General features: G+C 41.7%; 1 protein-coding gene across 6 annotated transcripts in view; it reads right to left on the minus strand.

Moving 5' to 3' along the window:
- The window catches only part of GIGYF2 (GRB10 interacting GYF protein 2), a 143,743-nt gene that overhangs the window by 41,029 nt on the left and 84,577 nt on the right, over positions 1-18,137 (minus strand). For 5 of the 6 annotated variants that reach the window (XR_007358252.2, XM_048862708.2, XM_048862706.2 and 2 more), the window contains 9 exons: positions 17,283-17,462; positions 7,943-8,160; positions 7,686-7,848; positions 7,398-7,598; positions 6,891-7,081; positions 5,748-5,907; positions 2,355-2,521; positions 1,834-1,925; positions 598-705 (listed from right to left, as the gene is read on the minus strand). Coding sequence is in view for 5 of the 6 variants with exons in the window: in XM_048862708.2 (XP_048718665.1) it covers positions 598-705; positions 1,834-1,925; positions 2,355-2,521; positions 5,748-5,907; positions 6,891-7,081; positions 7,398-7,598; positions 7,686-7,848; positions 7,943-8,160; positions 17,283-17,462 (1,480 nt within the window). In the remaining variant the exon portion in view is untranslated. The remainder of the gene's footprint in view (positions 1-597; positions 706-1,833; positions 1,926-2,354; positions 2,522-5,747; positions 5,908-6,890; positions 7,082-7,397; positions 7,599-7,685; positions 7,849-7,942; positions 8,161-17,282; positions 17,463-18,137) is intronic. The other variant, XM_048862709.2, reaches the window with a different exon arrangement.

Here is an 18,137-nt window from a genome sequence, read left to right on the forward strand (position 1 = left end):
TGGAAATTTTTAGTTCCGTAACATGTCATTGCATTTTCCTTCATTCCCCTCCCTACAAGCCTTTATTTAAGAAAAAAACCTGATGCTGACAGTACTACGCAGAAAGTTCTCTCTTGTCTGAAGACTGTTCTGTCAAGTGCTGGGTTAGTCTCCCAGTATGATACTATAAGCAGTAGTTCACAGGCTACCATTTTCAATGGCATCTGAAATTATAGAATTGACCTGCCTCTGCTAGTTGAATACCAGCACATTGTGTGTCCTTATAACAGTGTTTTACCAATGCTGACCAGGACTTTGGTGACAATTTTCCCCACAACAGTGCCAAGCCAGGACTTCAACTGGAAGAGTCTTCTCATTTTCATAAGTTCTCTCCCAAACAGAAGCCAGGGACAAAAAGGTATTCAATATCCACAGCTTTTTTTTTTTTTTTTTTTTTTTTAAATAGTTCACACCCACACTGCCTGGAAAAAAGTTGAACGCACAACCCTAGATATGACCAAGTAATTCTGAAACAGACACATATAGACAACAGGAGAACATCACACTAATAACCACAGCCTAACATGGACAGTAATCAGTAAAGGTCTGAAAACTCACCTCATCTTCAGGGCCTGGAACTGTTGTAAGAGGAGAGCCAGTTGTTGCTGCTGCTGGGATGAGAGAGCTGCTTTTTGCTGCTGTGCCAACACCTGTGCATACTGTTGTCTTCAAAAGAGAAGCAGAGAGCCAATGGAATTTGTTAACTATCAAACTATGTAACATCCAGTTTGTGGAAGTCCCACATTATCCTCAGTCTCCACCCAGTCTAATCCCCACTAATCCAATAAACCAATCTATATGTACTCACACTGATTCCTGAAGGACACCACAAAATGGGATCTGAGAAGAGTTAGGATATAAAAACCACAGTAAACTGGCCTATGTGGGCAGAACAAAATTTCCTCCCTCTCACTTCCAACCATGCAATCTGACTATTCCGTTCTAATTTGCAATTCTATACTTTGTACCATTCCTACCTCCTTCTGCACTTCGCTTTCCCAAAATTGATACAAAGATAATTCATATGCTGACCCTACTTTTGTAATTGTCCAGCTAGCTGTAAAATATCTAGTCATGTCCACATTCCTATTACAATGATAGACCTCTTGACTTTAGCAATCCTATATTAACAGCCATCATTCAAAGATCATGAAAATGGCATACATCTTTAGCACAATCAAAAAAGCTATCCGATCTTTAACTGCTTTCTTTATTATAGCCTCCTCCCATACAAGCTGTTAGAAATGGGCCAGACCCCAGGAACTCCAATTCTCACCTCACTGGGCAAAAACTGATATCACGCTACAGTCTTCAATAGTTCCCCATATCTCCAAGAAACAATGAGTCAACAGAGGAAAAGAGGGTTCTAAATGGAGTTTTCTATGTTCCTCATAACACCGAAGATGTTCTGTCGTACCCGACTCCAAATCCCCAGAACACCATTTGCAAGGAGGGTCAGGATTCATTATGATCAGGCAAGGTGCTATCTATATAGCATTATTTTATATATACTATACACACACACACACACCCCCCACCATACAGACAGAGAGCGCGAGCGTGCACAAGAGAGAGTGCGCACATATCACCAGAGTAATTATGTACTGCTTAAGGAATAAGACACTGTAAAGTGTGTCTGAGGTAGCTAGCTCTAGGTTGAAAGACCACTGCTGTTGGAGTTGCAGCATTCTCAGCCCTACTGCCCAGGGAAACAATGTCCAGAAGTTCAACCAGACTTATTAAAACTGCAGAGCAGAACACAGCCACTAGCAGATCTCAGACTGTTGATCTTACTGTATCAAAAACTGTTGGTACTGGAGGTGCTGCATTTGGTATAAGGCCGTAAGTTCTTGTTGTCTAGTTAGTCGCTCCTGGTCCATCTCGCCCTGTGTTTGGGAATAAGCCACTATTAACTGTGTGAATATTTACAAGTTCTAATATTGCTCTCAACAGGTGATGGAAAGAAGGACAAATGGTACACCCAACAGTATGTAAAGATAAGAATGCATTTTGATCAAAACTTCTGATCATGCAAAAAATCGTGCAGTATCACAGCTTTTATCAGACATCAGGACTAAGGACTAAGCCCTAATGCCTCGATATAACAAAACACAAGTATATGCTTAAAATTAAGTGAAAGCAGTAATCCCTCCCCTCTCCTCCAAGAGCTGCTGTTTTCCAGAGGGTTCCAAACTTGATGCTGAGAGCACATGAACTTCCAAGATCAAGGATTTATGACAGTACTCAAAGAATAACAACATTTCTCATTTAAAAAAAAATCATTGTTTGACTTGTGATGATTGTCAAGTGCTTACCAGATGTGGAGGTGGTGCTGGACCTGGAGTGAAAGGAACCCTGCCCCACATTTTCATGATGTCTCCAAGTGGCTGGAAACTCTCATCGCATGCTCTCTTTACTAACAGGGACATAGTGAAATACCCAGCCTGAAACCACTCTGCCATCTCCTGGTTACTGAAGGGACCTGCAATATCACCAACCAATACACGAAGACACAAAAGTCAAGTCCAGTGTGTAGGGAACCAAGAGCATGGAACTCTTAAAATAAATACAATATCTAAATGTCAGTGGCTCACACCTTCAAAGTTCATCTTGCTCTACTGTTCTGAATGACTTATGGGACTGCACATTTATTCCAGATCCTAGATCTGTTCCTTCAAATAACAGAGTTAATTCAGCACTTCTGACAATAAAGGTACTGTGTAGGATTTATATGGTGCAATTTGTACAGCATTTTTCTGTATAATTTACACACTTTGGGATATTATTTTAGTAGCAGCAAGGTGGAGGAAAGGGAAAATTGCTTACCTTGTAATTCTGCTTCTCTGAAGATATTTTGTAAGATTCTTGCTCCTGGGTTTTAGCTTCCTAGCAGAAGACTGTCAGAATTCCCTCAGATCTGAAGACTATTTTATTTTTGAAAGTAATGATGTAAAGAGGCAGGACCACACGCACTGGAAGCTGCACTTTCCCCCCCTACTCAGTATAAATGTGATCCACTGAATATTTCAGTCACTTCTTTCAAACACAATGGAGACAAACTCTCACAAAGCCATTAAAGATAGCCAACATAAGATCAAAAATATGCAGAGAAATACACCTGAAAAATGGTAACCTCCAATGTGAAGAAAGAACAGAGGGTTAGTAAGAATCCTGCAAGAGGATGTCTTCAGAGAAGCAGAATTACAGACTAAGTAATTTTCCCCTCTGTGTAGGATTCTCTCTCCTGTAGAGTAAGAACCATGAGGGATATCTCAAAAGAAAAACACAGGAAAAGCTGGACAGTGTTCTTTTTTAGAGGCCAAATCCAAACAACAATGAACTATACTCAATGGTCCAGCTCTTCACCAGATTCCAATATCCAGTATGGCACAGCCTCCCACAGGAGCTTTTTCCAACTTCAGTCAAGGACGAACTCCCAATCATTCAGAGGGCAACAAGTACTCGTGGCAGTGAGTAGTAAGCAACGTTCAAGCAGGGGCCTGAATTGCACTCTGCTCCACTATCATGGACCTCATCGGTCTAAACACCTTTAGAAACAGGGGAACTCTTCCTATTTTGAGCTCAGACCCAGGAATGAGACCCCTGTGCAGTTGGCATTTTTAGAGAATATATTCACTCTTTGCTTAGAGTGCAAGCTCTTTGGGTCAGGGACTGGTATTTTGTTGTATGTACAGTGTCAAGCACAAACTAAGACAGATTGTTGCCTCTAGGCTCTACTATATTAGCAAATGTAAAGGAAAAAATATTAATAAGCTCATCTGGGAAATTCCTTTACTATACTCTTTATGTCCAGAAACTTCACAGAGGTGTTTCCTATCACCCCTAGAAGCTTGAAGGCAAGCAATACCTCTGAGTCTGGGCCAGGCACAGACCACTCTTGGAAAATCTACCTGAAGTAGATAGTTCGCAAAATTGCTCACAATAAATTAGGTTAGCTACTTACTTAGGCATTTGACCAAACTTCAGAGAATAAACTAATTATTCTATAGCTTTTCCAGTGTAATCTTGACAGGGTGGAATTGCTAGATATATACAGATTCTCAGGTAAGAATGTGCTTCTCCCTCTCTAGACCTTTGCATACTAATAGCCTGTACAATAGGATGTTCATAACAGTGACTGGGATCCCTGGAATGGAGAATTAACTAAACAACTCTGTACATATTGCAAGCCTCTGAGACATGATCAGTTATTGATATGCCTTTGGTATAACTATTGACAAAGGCTGCAGTGGCACAGAATGAGACAAAGTAAGAAAGGGAGCAGAAATCTTTAACGGCCTTGTTGATAACGGGCCCACTGGAGAGTTTGCCCACACAATACTAGCATGTCCTGGAGCTGCATTAAGAAGCTTACTATTGACCAGAAAGTAGCTGACTTTTGAATCAAGTCAGCAATTTTCAGTTGCATGTCATTGGAAATTAAGACATGATCTTTGGCTGTGTCCAGAGTTACTTTCAGGTGTTGTGCCTTCAGTATTAGAAACAGGTGGCTCTTCTCCACATTGACCAGAAACTAGGGATGCAAAATGTTAACCGGTTAACCGGTAAGCATCAGTCTTATTGGTAATGTATTCGGTTAATGTTTAAACTCTGCTGTCTGCCCACACCCAGAGTCCTGGCAGCTGGGACAACCATGTAAAACATGGGTGTGCTGCAGCACCCCCCCTCACCCCACCCCATACCACTAGTTCCCCGCTGATGCTGTGAACTCCTTAATGGTTAAATGTTTAACGGGTAAAATTATATAGTTTAATAGTTTAAACTTTTACTTTTTTTTTTTAAAACTGCTATTTACATCCCTACCAGAAACCCATGCTATTGCACGAAGATTAAGGTGGTTTAGTGCCCTGTATGAACTGTTTTCCTCAAGAGGTCTCCAACACATAGGTATCCTACAATAGTCAAATGCCTGTTTCCAACTCCCATGGGAGTGCCCCCAGCCTCAGTCTTATTTTGGTAAAGACTCTGGGACTTGAAGCATCGCATGAGATAGCAGAAATGCAGATAAATGGGATGTTTCTCCCAATTGGGTTATGTGCTGGTGTGTTAAATTTACAATCTACCGATATCAGTAAGTTCCTTACAGAGACTGCTTCTACTATGAACTTATTTTTTCACCTCAAATAGGTTGATCAATTTAGATCAAGTGCAGCTCTCACATCCCCATTTATCTTTTGGAAAATGAAGTACTTACACAATATTTCTAGCTTAATGGCATTGTTTCTATATCTTCAATATATAGATGATGGGAGATATCTTAACTCACTTTCAGGAGCTTGGCTGGGGACACGGATGTCAGGAAACCTCTCTTTTGTGTGTCACAGCAAGTCTATTGAGTATTTTCCAATATTGACAGCAAGGGTCTATAGATTTTTGGTCCCATGGTATCAGGAGATCTGATTAGCTACTGACATGTAAGAAGACAATTTAAGATTTGTTCTAACTTAAACTTATAGAAGAGTCTAATGAGCCAAAAGGCAATCTACAGGACATGGGATGTATTGGGTAAAGGGATACCTCTTCTAAATCTCTCACTAGAACTGTGAAATCCCTGCACCAATGGCTCTTCTCCCTACACAGTAGCACAGCGTTCTTTTGGTACATTTTGGGGGTTGAATAAATTTGTTGTCAACTTCTCTTAACAGTTCTGTGAAGCAAAAGAGGAAGTGAAAAGGGCACAGACCTACCCTGAATTTCTCCTTGCGGATCCTTGTAGTACCACTTCTGCATGGCTTCATGGAGTAATGGCATGGAGGAACCCTTTGCTCTGTGCTCTTGAAGTTTTGCTGCTAGTCTCTCATCATCCAAAGCACTGTCCTGCAGATATGCCACCATTTTCTCTGCCTGCTGCAGTAGAGAGCAAGACACATGTTAGAAAATACTGTATTACAATTAGCGCGCACACATGATGGCATAAGATGTAACTAACGAAACAGCCTGGTGTCGATCACAAACATCAGGACTAGAAAGCTCAAAAACCATATTTGGTGGGCTACAAGGGGGTTAACAGACTGGAGAACTGCACCTTTAATAACGTACTCCACACCTCTACAACAACTCTGTGCAAGTCTCTCCAATGGCTTTAGAAACACTGAAGTCTCACAATAACCCTGTGAGTTAGATATTGTGCCCAATTTTACATATGGATAAGCTGATGCAAAGAGATATTAAAGGGATTTGCCCAACAGGTCTCATACAACCAATAACAGAGTCAGGAACAGAACACAGAAATAGATATGCTACCATGGGAGAAGCCTCACCTACTACTAATTACTATGATCTCTTTTATTCAGCTGTTCTAGAATGCAGTTTACACATGACAAGGAAAACGTGCATATCTGAAACTTTCTTATATGATTTCTAAAATGCTCCATCACATGATCTGGGCATACAGAAAGTCTATTTGTTACTTGAAGGCTATGATACTTTGGTTAATTCATGATATATTACTGAACAGAATCTCTAGTAAGAGATTATACTGGTGAGAGAGGGTTACTGATTGCCAGATTTATGACTTGACTTCTGACATTTACTAAAGAAATAAATTGTTACCTGAACTCCACTGGAATCAGACAGTGCCAGAGGGAACCTCAAATATTGAGAAACTGAACTACATGCTTTGATTTTTTTCTCAACATAATGACTATAGCACAGAAGTAGCCTGAGTATGAAATGACTTGAAAAACTATTGCCCACAAAGGACTTTACAAGTTACATTGCTCTATTTTTTTTAATAGTTCCATCAGAAACGGTTCATTCGTTCAGTGTTCTTCTGTTTTCTGATATTCTGTAAACACAGGAGGAATTTAAAAAAATTAGAGAAATTCTACCTGCTCTAAGTGTTTGAGACCCTCTTCATCATCTGGATCAGCAGAAATGTTGCCCATGCCTGGAGCAGCTGAGACTGATGTTTGAACTGGCTTTAGAGCAGGATTCGTATTGGAAAGAGGAGGAGAAAGATGAACAGGAGAAACTGTAGCTGGAGAGATCTGTGGCAAAGGTTGAACAGCAGAAGTCAGATCTAGAGAAAGAATTAAAAGTGGGCCATGAAATTCCTCTGACACATACAACGTACATACAGATCATAGGAAAATGGTTCTTACAAAGTTAAACATTTGAGAAAGATAACACACAGTAACCTGTAAGCACTAGAATAAAGATCTCCCAGCCAATTTAATAAAAATTGGAAGCACTTTCCACAAACCTTATGAGAGCAGCTGATTAACTCTGCAAGTTTTCTGCCCCAAATACCCACCTTTGTCATCTCTCTGAAGATATAATCTAACCAGTACTCCCTCCCAGGGATACCAAACATCATATGTATCTCACTCTATTACCTTCTCCTCTACTGGGCACTTTGGATGGTGGAGTGTTTGCCGTTTGATTCTCTTTATCTTCCATTTTTTCTGTTCGTTCTGGGATACACTCTTCCTTCCTCTCAAATACACTGGCCTGTAGTGGTTCTTGTGGCTGGAGTTTTGGTGGAGTACCTGACCGGGTAGATGGTGAAGATGCTCTGACTGCTTCTTCTGCTGCCTCTGTAACATTTGAAAGTTTAGGTTTAATTTAGGAGGTTGAAATCTAAGAATGCGGTGTATTATGGATACCCAAGAAATCATTCTTACCTGCTGTTATTGTATCTTTTTTGTCCCCCTCCCTCTTGGTTGTCTTTTCAAGCTCTTTGGCTTCTTCACCATGACCCCCTTCAGAGTCAGAATGTTCCTCAACTTCTTCCACAGGTCGGAAATCCATTTCCTGTTCCTCAGGGATTGGCTCCTTCTGAACCTTCTATAAATACAATAAACACAAATAACTTTACAGACTACTTGCCACAACAGGAAATCTATTCACATCATATACAGAATACAAGGAAGGTTCTCACCTTTAACGAGAGAAAAGCCCCAGATGAGTCAAATGTTCCCATTTCTTCTTCTGCGTCTTCCAAGCACCATTCAGGGAGACTGTCCCTGTCATCTTCCATACTGCTACTACCACACCGCACTCGTCGGTAACCCCGCTCATCATCCCGGTCTCGGAAATCAAATTCAAACCTTCGCCGTCGCTCCATAGGTTCGCGCCAGCCTGCAGAACGAGGACCGTCTAAAGGAGGGGGAAAGTAACTTTACAAGACAGTCTCACAGGACAAAAAACTTATTTGGAAGGGTGATGGGGTAGGGAAAAAAAAAAAAGAGGACAAATAGTGACAAAAATTCAGAATGCCACTATAGGGTACAATCTAGCCGGGCATTTTAAAGAAAAATAGCTAGAGTTCTTAGACTATTTCCTTCTATAAAGCCCCACATCTGAAGTCACTGTTAAAAAAACAGCCTAAAAAGGAGTTACATGTCATGAAATGTAGCCAAAGCACCAAAATGAGACCTACAAAATTAGGCATGATTTGATTCAGTAGGATAACCAAACTAGCCCATCAGTGACTGATATATATATTTTTTTAAAACACAAAACAAAACTTTCAGCAACACAGTAACAGTTACTTCTTGGAATGAAGAATGCTTCCTTTGCTTTCTATGCTTCTCCCCACCATTGAGGTATCAATTTTAAAAACTGCCCAATTAAGTGCTAATACTATTAAGCAAAATTTATTTTTCTTTATTTTCCATTTACAAATCCAGGAAATTTAATGTAAACAATAGTCAGTGAAAATTAAGGTGGAGCTGTTAAAATTACATTTTAACAAGGAAATACAAAAGGATAAGGTTCCAATATTGGCTCAGCCATATTGTATATATATATTTTTTCCTATTTTTTGTTAGATATATAGCTTAATATGCTCTGTTTATATCTTGAAAACATATATTAGATGGATTGTGCAATATAGCAAATTAATATTCTGACACAACCGTTACAGTATTCTGATGCAAAAGTCTGTTCTATTTCATTTCTGTATTCTGATTTAAAGTAAAACAGTTTTTAAAGAACTTAGAGCCTGTTCCCTCAGAAGCCTTCATTCTGGATTAAAATCTCTAGAAATGCTTAAGCAAAGATGTAGATGCAATAAGAATGGATTAATGGGGTAAATATATTTCAGAGAACTCCAGTAACAGATATTTTTCTCTTTGATAAATACATCTCTTCGGCAGATCCTTTCTGATGGAGAGTAGCAAGTCCTAACACTCTTGATGAGGCCTAAAACATACAGGTAACTGGAAAGGAACCGTAAAAATATTTTTCTAAATGGTAAACTAAGAAAAGGTAGAGACTATAAGAAGCGGCATGTTTTGTGTTGAATTCTTATATTATTTGTGAACATTTTTACAGAATTTAAAGCAAAACATTCCAACATCCTGATAAGACTAAGGAAATATTCAAAACTTGAAAGTCCCTCTAAAATGATGAGGAATGAAAACCTGAGTGAAACAACTAAATGACAAATGTACACTAAACTAAAACTATGTCTTAACCATAAGAAGGAAATTCCATTCAGTGAAGAACCAACAATGCTAGATATGACAGCAAAACAGAAGCACAAGGAAAAAAGAGGTTTCAGAGTAGCAGCCGTGTTAGTCTGTATTCGCAAAAGGAAAGAAGTACTTGTGGCACCATGGAGACTAACAAATTTATTTGAGCATAAGCTTTCGTGAGCTACAGCTCACTTCATCGGATTCATGCAGTAGAAAATACTACTCAAAACTGTTCTTCAAGATGTGTTATATATGCCGATTACTCTGTAGGTGTGTGCGTGCAAATCTTGTGTATCAGTGCAGGAGAGTTTTCTCTCTAGCAGTACCTGTAGACTCCAACCCAAGCATCTACACTGCAATTTTTAGCCCTGCAGCCCAAGCCCGAGTCAACTGACCCAGGCTTTGAGACTTGGCACTGCGGGGTTTTTATTGCAGTATAGACGTACCCTGTGTGGCCAGCATGTAGAGGCTTACAGACTTTTAAGACTGCTCTAGAATCCTATTGCATATAAAGCCTCATCCATCTTGGATGAAAATAAGGCACAGCCCTTGAAAAGGAGTCAATCAATCCTGAGCTGTACTTCTTCAGGAATCCAAAACTAAAACCACAAGTAACGGCACATAGTTATTGCTGTCACGGTGTTAGAATCATAGAATATTAGGATTGGAAGAGACCTCAGGAGGTCATCTAGTCCAATCCCCTGCTCAAAGCAGGACCAACACCAACTAAATCATCCCAGCCAAGACTTTGTCAAGCCAGTCTTTAAAAACCTCTAAGGATAGAGATTCCACCACCTCCCTAAGTAACCCATTCTAATGCTTCACTACCCTCCTAGTGAAACAGTGTTTCCTAATATCCAACCTAGACCTCCCCCACTGCAACCTGAGACAGTTGCTTCTTGTTCTGTCATCTGCCACCTCGGAGAACAGCCTAGCTCCGTCCTCTTTGGAACCCCCCTTCAGGTAACTGAAGGCTGCTATCAAATCCCCCCTTCACTCTTCTCTTCTGCAGACTAAATAACCCGTTACCTCAGCCTCTCCTCATACGTCATGTGCCCCAGCCCCCAATCATTTTCGCTGCCCTCCGCTGGACTCTTTCCAATTTGTCCACATCCCTTCTGTACAGAGAGGACCAAAACTGGACACAATACTCCTGGTGTGGCCTCACCAGTGCCTAATAGAGGGGAATGATCACTTCCCTTGATCTGCTGGCAATGCTCCTACTAATATAACCCAATATGCCGTTGGTCGTCTTGGCAATGAGGGCACACTGCTGACTCATATCCAGCTTCTCGTCCACTGTAATCCTCAGGTCCTTTTCTGCACAACTGCTGCTTAGCCAGTCGATCCCCAGCCTGTAGCGGTGCATGGGATTCTTCCTTCCTAAGTGCAGGACTCTGCACTTGTCCTTGTTGGAACCTTATGAGATTTCTTTTGGCCCATTCCTCCAATATGTCTAGGTCACTCTGGACCCTATCCCTACCCTCCAGCGTATCTATCTCACCCCCCAGCTTAGTGTCATCTGTGAACTTGCTGAGGGTGCAATTAATCCCATCATCCAGATCATTGATAAAGATATTGAACAAAACCGGCCCCAGGACCGTAGCTCTGGCTGTTGCCATAGCTCTGGCTGTTGCCATAGCTCTGGCTGTTGCCATAGCTCTGGCTGTTGCCATAGCTCTGGCTGTTGCCATAGCTCTGGCTGTTGCCATAGCTCTGGCTGTTGAATCTACTGCACCGCAGGAAGCCTGCAGAGGTGATTGAAAGGCCTGATGGCCTTCTGCGACAAGAGACTGGAACTGGTTCCCTAGAGGTTTCTGGCAATTTACTCGCAAACTGACATTGCCTCCCCATTAGAATGGTCATACTGTGCCAATACAGCCTGGTGATTGACAATGTCCAGCTGTAATCTCACCATTGAATACATCTCTCCCCCAACAAAGTCTAGTTTCTGGACACCCCCTTCTTTGGGGGTAGAACTTTGACCCAGTCTTGACAGTCTCTTTTTTACTGCTGTTACTACTAGTGAACCTACCACAGGTTATGAATCAACCTGCTCAAACCCTTGGGATAGAACTTGATATTTGCATTCAGTAAGTTTAGCTATTGGTGGAATTGATAAAAGGGTTTGCCCACGGTCTTGATGGGCTACAAAATGACCTCACTGACAGAAGGAGCTACCTTTCCTGCCTTAGCTGGGTGCAGAATGTCAATGAGCTTGTGAGAATTCTACCAAGAGAAGCCGTCATTCTTCTGAGGCGCTCTTTGTAGACTTTGAAGCCATCAAGTACAGAGGAAGACACCGCCAGTACCTAAACCTCATCTGGTGATAGGGATGATGTATTCAAAGGAGACAAGGAAGAAATCTTCTGAAGTTGGTCTTCCACTGCCAAGGTCGCTCATTGCTCTGAAGCTGATCGAGCTAGTTCTGCTAATCCGTGTAAGCAGGTTGATCAGTATCAACAAAAGACCTCTTGCAACTGTACAGAGAAGCCTCTCTTCTAGATGATCTGCTTCTATAAGGGAGCAGAGATGTTCAACTTGATGCCAGGGGCATCCCCCAAGGCATCAAATATAGACAATGAGGAAACGGATATGGTGCTGGAACCCAGCTGTCTCTCCATCATGGTTTCCAATCTCTGGCTCTACTCTTCTCATAGAGCTGTCTGAGAGTGCAAGAATGGGATCTGGAGGAAGCCCATGACTGTCTGAAGTATGACACTTAGAGCTCTCTTCGGATTCTGTTCAACAATAAGAATAGTTGGAAAGCCATGGCAGTGCATTACTGGGAGGAGTCCTTAGAGACTGGGACTGGAAATCTAGAGATAGACACAGAAGCTGACTATCAAGACAGAGTATGGTCCCAGCTTCAGTATCTCCAGGAGAGGGAGAGAGAACTGCGCACTGATCCAATTGTGGCAAGGGTGACATGAAAGTCTGATGATAAAGAACTTTATTTCAAATATTCTGGGCGCCACATTTCAGGAAAGATGTGGACAAATTGGAGAAAGTCCAGAGAAGAGCAAAAAGAATTACTAAAGGCCTAGAAAACATGACCTATGAGGGAAGATTGAAAAAATTGGGTTCGTTTAGTCTGGAAAAGAGAAGACAGAGGGCACATGATAACAGTTTTTGAGTACATAAAAGGTTGTTACAAGGAGAAGGGAGAAAAACTGTTGTTCTTAACCTCTGAGGATAGGGCAAGAAGCAAGGGGCATAGGACAATGAGGATAGGACAATGCAGCAAGGGAGGTTTAGGTTGGACATCAGGAAAAAGTTCCTAACTGTCAGGGTGGTTAAGCACTGGAATAAATTGCCTCGGGAGGTTATGCAATCTCCATCACTGGAGATTTTTAAGAGCGTGTTAGACAAACACCTGTCAGGGATAGCCTAGATAATACTTAGTCCTGCCATGAGTGCAGGAGACTGGACTAGATGACCTCTCGAGGTCCCTTCCAGTCCTATGATTCTGGATTCATGGGACTTAAAAACTTCAGAATCAATGAAGCAGATTCCAGCAAGGATCTTAAAAGATAAGTCTGTGGGTATAAAAAGACTGCTTTAACAGCAGTAACTTTGGCCTGTCTTCTTGATCCCAATATGCCTGCCTGAAGTCTCAAAAGCTGAGCAGACCTTAGGCAACTGCCCCTCACTGGGTTAACCACCAATAAAAAAGTATTTCAAATAGTACAAAAAATAAACTCATAAGATTAGGAAACAAGATTTGGATTTTAAATACCCACTATTTATTAACAAAAGGAACAAAAAGAAATTGGGACAGCTGCAGGCTGCTTATCCTGTGCAAGAGCAAGCCATACATAAATTCATGTGCAGTGTGGCCTGACACTTTTCTAAACCCATAAAAGGGTGTCAGGTACATACATGCTAGTATGTGGGTATACGCAGAGACCATTCTGAAAGGAAAAGGCTGAGCTAAATAAATGGAAGCAGGCAAGTTGTTGGAAGGGCTTCATTGATTATTTTTAGTAGCACATATGGTTGGTAATGTCTAAAGACTCTGAAATGGGCAAGTGGAACCAGGTTACACCATTGTTGATTTAAACAGATTGCTCAGTGCAAAAACAGGAAGGTATTAAAACTGTTTTCAGGGGCCTGTGACCTACTACTGATTAAGAGAAAAATTCAAACAAAACCATAGCCATCCGAGCTGAAACGTCAGTGTGGTATACCTGTTAATTCATCCACTTCTATGTCAGGAGTCTGGCAATTTCATCTCAAATGCTAGAGGATCTTTCAAAGTATGAAGCATTCTAAGAATCACAGATTTTATACCTATCTAGTATTTATAACTAGATTAACCTATAATTATTTGGCCAGCAATCTACAATACAGATCAAAATTCAAACAGGCAATAAGATTTCTTGTAAGTGAACGACAGGGAACTTCCAGAAGGTTTCTATGGAGTTTGTGTACTACGGAACTAATTGACATACACAAACTTCTGAACTTCTAACTTCATAAGGTCCGTATCTTCTTCTTTATAAGAGTAACCAATTGATACGAGATTAAAGTACACCTATATTGCAAGCCTATCCTGGGTAACACCTCACATCCGATTGTCCTGAGGTGCTGTTTTAGCAGTTGTAATTAAAACTGAACTGTGCAACAAAGCAACAGTATGTCTGAGGAAAGAACAGGATGAATCAATCTCCATGACAAACAAACTCTTTCTCCTCCACCCACGTAACAGAAAACATCTGATAATACGTTAGTCTAACCTCAGGCTTATTACTAACTACTAAAAACAAACAGATAGTTTGAAGGGAAGAGGTAATGGAGGGGAGAGAAGAGTGTGTAGTAATTGCAAGAATGGCTCCTTACCCTACAGTAACCGTCATTTTTTGAGATGTTGTAAACAATGTGGATGCCACTGGAGTGCGTGTGTGTTTCATGTGCACAAGACTGGATTTTTTTAAAAATAGCAGCATACACTGGGGTCACACAGTTCATGTGCCTCCTCAAGCTCTTGTGTGAGGGCATTAAAGGGCGAAGCAGTCGCGATCCTCCCAGTTGAAAGCCCATGATAGCTAAAGACACCCAACAGGAGAGATGGAGGGTGGGCTGTGGGATCCAGTGCTGACAACTGGATACATCTAGTATGTGTAATTTTTCTCCCAGTGCCAAATATAGTTTTGGGAAGTCAATACATAAGTTGGATTGATTTAGGAGAAATTCTGGAACTCCTTAATGGACATCTCTCGGAGGAGGTCTCAGCACTACCTTGTCCCTGTGGAATGTTGTACAGGGAGGGTCACCCACGAGCATGTGATGCTCACTCACTGTTTTGACCAAATTGATAGCCACTAGGAAGACTGTTTGCAGAGTGTGGTGCGTGCAGGGATCAAAAATACACTGAGGTCCCAGACAGGAGTGGGTTCTTTGGATATGTATGAAGTAGCTCTTTCAGCAACTTCACTACAATGAGGTGAGAGAAGACCCCCCATGTGACTTAACAGGCAGCTGACAAGCTGAAATTGCTGCGAGATGGACTTTGTTAGAACTGAGCGAGAGACCTGCCTCCTTGAGATGTGTTAGGTACTCAATGATCTTAAGTATAAAGGCCTGGGCTGGGTATAGATCATTTTGGACTGCCCATATCAAGAACCTTTTTGACTTGAAAGAATTTGTCCTTCTGATAGATGTTTTCTTGTTTTGAAATAGGACTTTTTGAAACTACAGGGAGCAGTCTGCCCTTGGTACTTAGACAGTGAACAGCCACAAAGTCAGGTGCAGTGATTTCAGGTCTCGATGGAGTATATGGCTGTGATTCTGTGGCCTGGGAGCTGGATGAACAACTACAGTAGCTTTGTGAGCCAGATCTGCCTTTGTACAGAACCACCAGAATGACTGCGGCTTTGTCTCTTGATTTTGGAAGTCACCCTGGGAATCAAGGGAATCAGTGGGAAGGCCTACAACAAGCCCCTGTTCTACTGCAGAAGGAAGGTATTGAGTAGTGATTCTGGATTCAGGCCTCCCCAAAGCAAAAGTTCTGGCATTTTGGGTTGTCTGCAGTGACAAAAAAAAAGGTCTATTGGCAATAGGGCCAGTTTGGTACGGTGGCATGCTGAATGGGTCATGTCCTGGTCAACCAGTTGCCATTCATGCCTGTGTAAGGTCAGTGCCCTGTGGTGAGGTTTTCCTGGGCCAGATCTGAAGTAACTTGTGAATGGTAGCAGGGAGGCCTCTCTGTTCAAAGCCAGAGAAAACGCACAGACTGGAGATGCTAACAAGGAACGGCATTCCTCAAATGGCAGTACTGAGGGATGAGGTCTCCGCTCTGATTTCAGTGCCCAGTGCTATGTTCTTGCTGATGTTGTCTCTGAAGGGGATCCCTCAGATTTCATGTGAGGGTATCTTGGTTCTGAATTTTGTGTCAGTGCCAATGCTTTTGCAAACACCGATGTCGGCAATGTCTGTCCTTTTGGCAGTGCTCTTTGGTGAAGGACTTGTTCTTATCCTTAGAGAAGTGGTGTTTCTTCTTGCCTCTCTATTTTTGAAGCCATGTCTGGTCTCAGCTTAACCTTCTCTTTCAGTTTTACCCATAAATTCGGGTGCTGGCATCAGCTTTGGCGCCAAGTTATTGCCGGAGTCAGTTGCATCGATGGGACTGGTGTCATAAGGAGGTTCTCTTTCCTACATTCTTCTCCCTACCTTGAGTGTAACGTCTGCTTCAATGGGCACTGAGGATGACCCCTCCTGCGTACCTTAGAGTTGGAAGTCTCCTTCGCATCCGAGGTAACACACATTGATTGCTCCAGCAAGTGACATTTGAGACATACTTCCCTTGACTTATAAGTCCTCAACATGAATGATTTACACATCACATACTTATGTATGCAACTCTTCCCGCAAACAGGAAAGGCATTGATTATGCCCATCAATGAACGGATCAGTCCCTCACAGGTTAGAGAGAGCTTAAATCCTGAAGGCTTGGAGTCTGCTGCGGTGGTTGTAGCAAAGCGCCTTGCTCTGCTGTACAGTGTACAACAGAAAGTCTCGCTTTTTCTTTCTCCCCACCCTGCTCTTTATTTTCCTAGGACATTAAAATCAATAGAAAAATAAGGAAGTGAAGAAGGAATCATCACAAAACACAACTAATGTGGAATTAAGTTTGAAGCTCAAGGAAGCTTAGCAGGTCTAACACATGCCCAGTTCCATCTCGTTGCCTCAGGCAGGGTCAAGGCTGATCCAACCTTTATGACCTCACATGGGAGCAAAAGGAGGCATAGGCTGTATGCTCAACCCCAGACAATGCTATTCAAAAGATTCTGATCTCGCGTGTATGAGGTGCACATAGACCTACAGTAGGATCCACAATGACACATACTCAAAGAATAAATCTGGTTTCCTTCTTAAATGAAGCTCAGTGGCTGGAGGAGACAAGCACGCGTATTTTTTTTTTAAAATACACACTTTGGAGCTTTCAGAGTAACAGCCGTGTTAGTCTGTATTCGCAAAAAGAAAAGGAGTACTTGTAGCACCTTAGAGACTAACCAATTTATTTGAGCATGAAGTGAGCTGTAGCTCACGAAAGCTCATGCTCAAATAAACTGGTTAGTCTCTAAGGTGCTACAAGTACTCCTTCACTTTGGAGCTTGTCATCATGTGGCTGTATGTTTAGAAGTTCATAGCAAAAACTTAAATTTTGTTTAGTGAACAAAATAGCATGAACCTCTCTTCCTACTTTTTCCTTAAGCCTTTTGCCTTCCAGTCCCTGTTCACTCACTGCCCTTTTCCTTCAACTACTTTGCTCCACTCCCTTCTCAGATCTCCTCTCACCTGGACTATGAGGACGCCACCTCTCACAATCCCTCCGTGACCCAGCCAGTCGCCAGCCTCCATCATCATCTTCCCCATTTTGCTCCTCCCTGAAGATGCGCCAGTTCTCGCTCTCAGAGCGAATAAACTCGTGTTTCCTCCCTGTTGTTGTTGTCCCACCTTCCTCAAAATTTGGTCTCACTGCAAAGAAAACAAGCATATAAATGAATATGCAGTCCAATCTGAGGACACTAGAAACACATATGGCTTGTAACTTATATCTGGAGCCATCACAGGAAACAAACATCTAGTCCCAAGAATCTCCAGCAGCATTTGAGAAGTGAAGCTTGGATAGATCAATGGGAGCAATGCATTTAGAGGCCAAGAGGAATGGCAATTCATGGGGAAAGTAAGGAGCGGTGAAGAAACAAATGAGGGAAAGGGATGAGGAAGAAACTGGGAGGGATGCAAGGATGAGACGCAGAGGTTAAGCGAGGGATATGGAAAATAAGGGCAAAAATGAAAATACAGCGAAAAGTGTGTGGAGGGAGAGGAGAGATTGTATTAACAATGAAAAGACATTACATGCTAGAGAAAAAACTGGAATGAAGATGAGAAAAGAAAGAAGGAAAGCACTGTAAACTTATTTTTAATAAAATAGAAATTAAAATAATTGTTAGTTGCACAATATGTATATAAAATCTTTTTAGGGGGGCCCTATAAAACCAACTTTTATCAGAATCATTTATCTATAACCTTTTTGGCGCAAACATACGGTGTTGGTGAATTTAAGAGAGTCATTATAGAATTATGGGCTGAACAAAAAATACTGCTGTAACTGCATTACCCTATCTGGCTCTTGGATGAACGGGATTT

This window comes from Caretta caretta, chromosome 9 (assembly GCF_965140235.1).
Source record: "Caretta caretta isolate rCarCar2 chromosome 9, rCarCar1.hap1, whole genome shotgun sequence".
Classification (NCBI taxonomy): Eukaryota; Metazoa; Chordata; order Testudines; family Cheloniidae; genus Caretta; species Caretta caretta.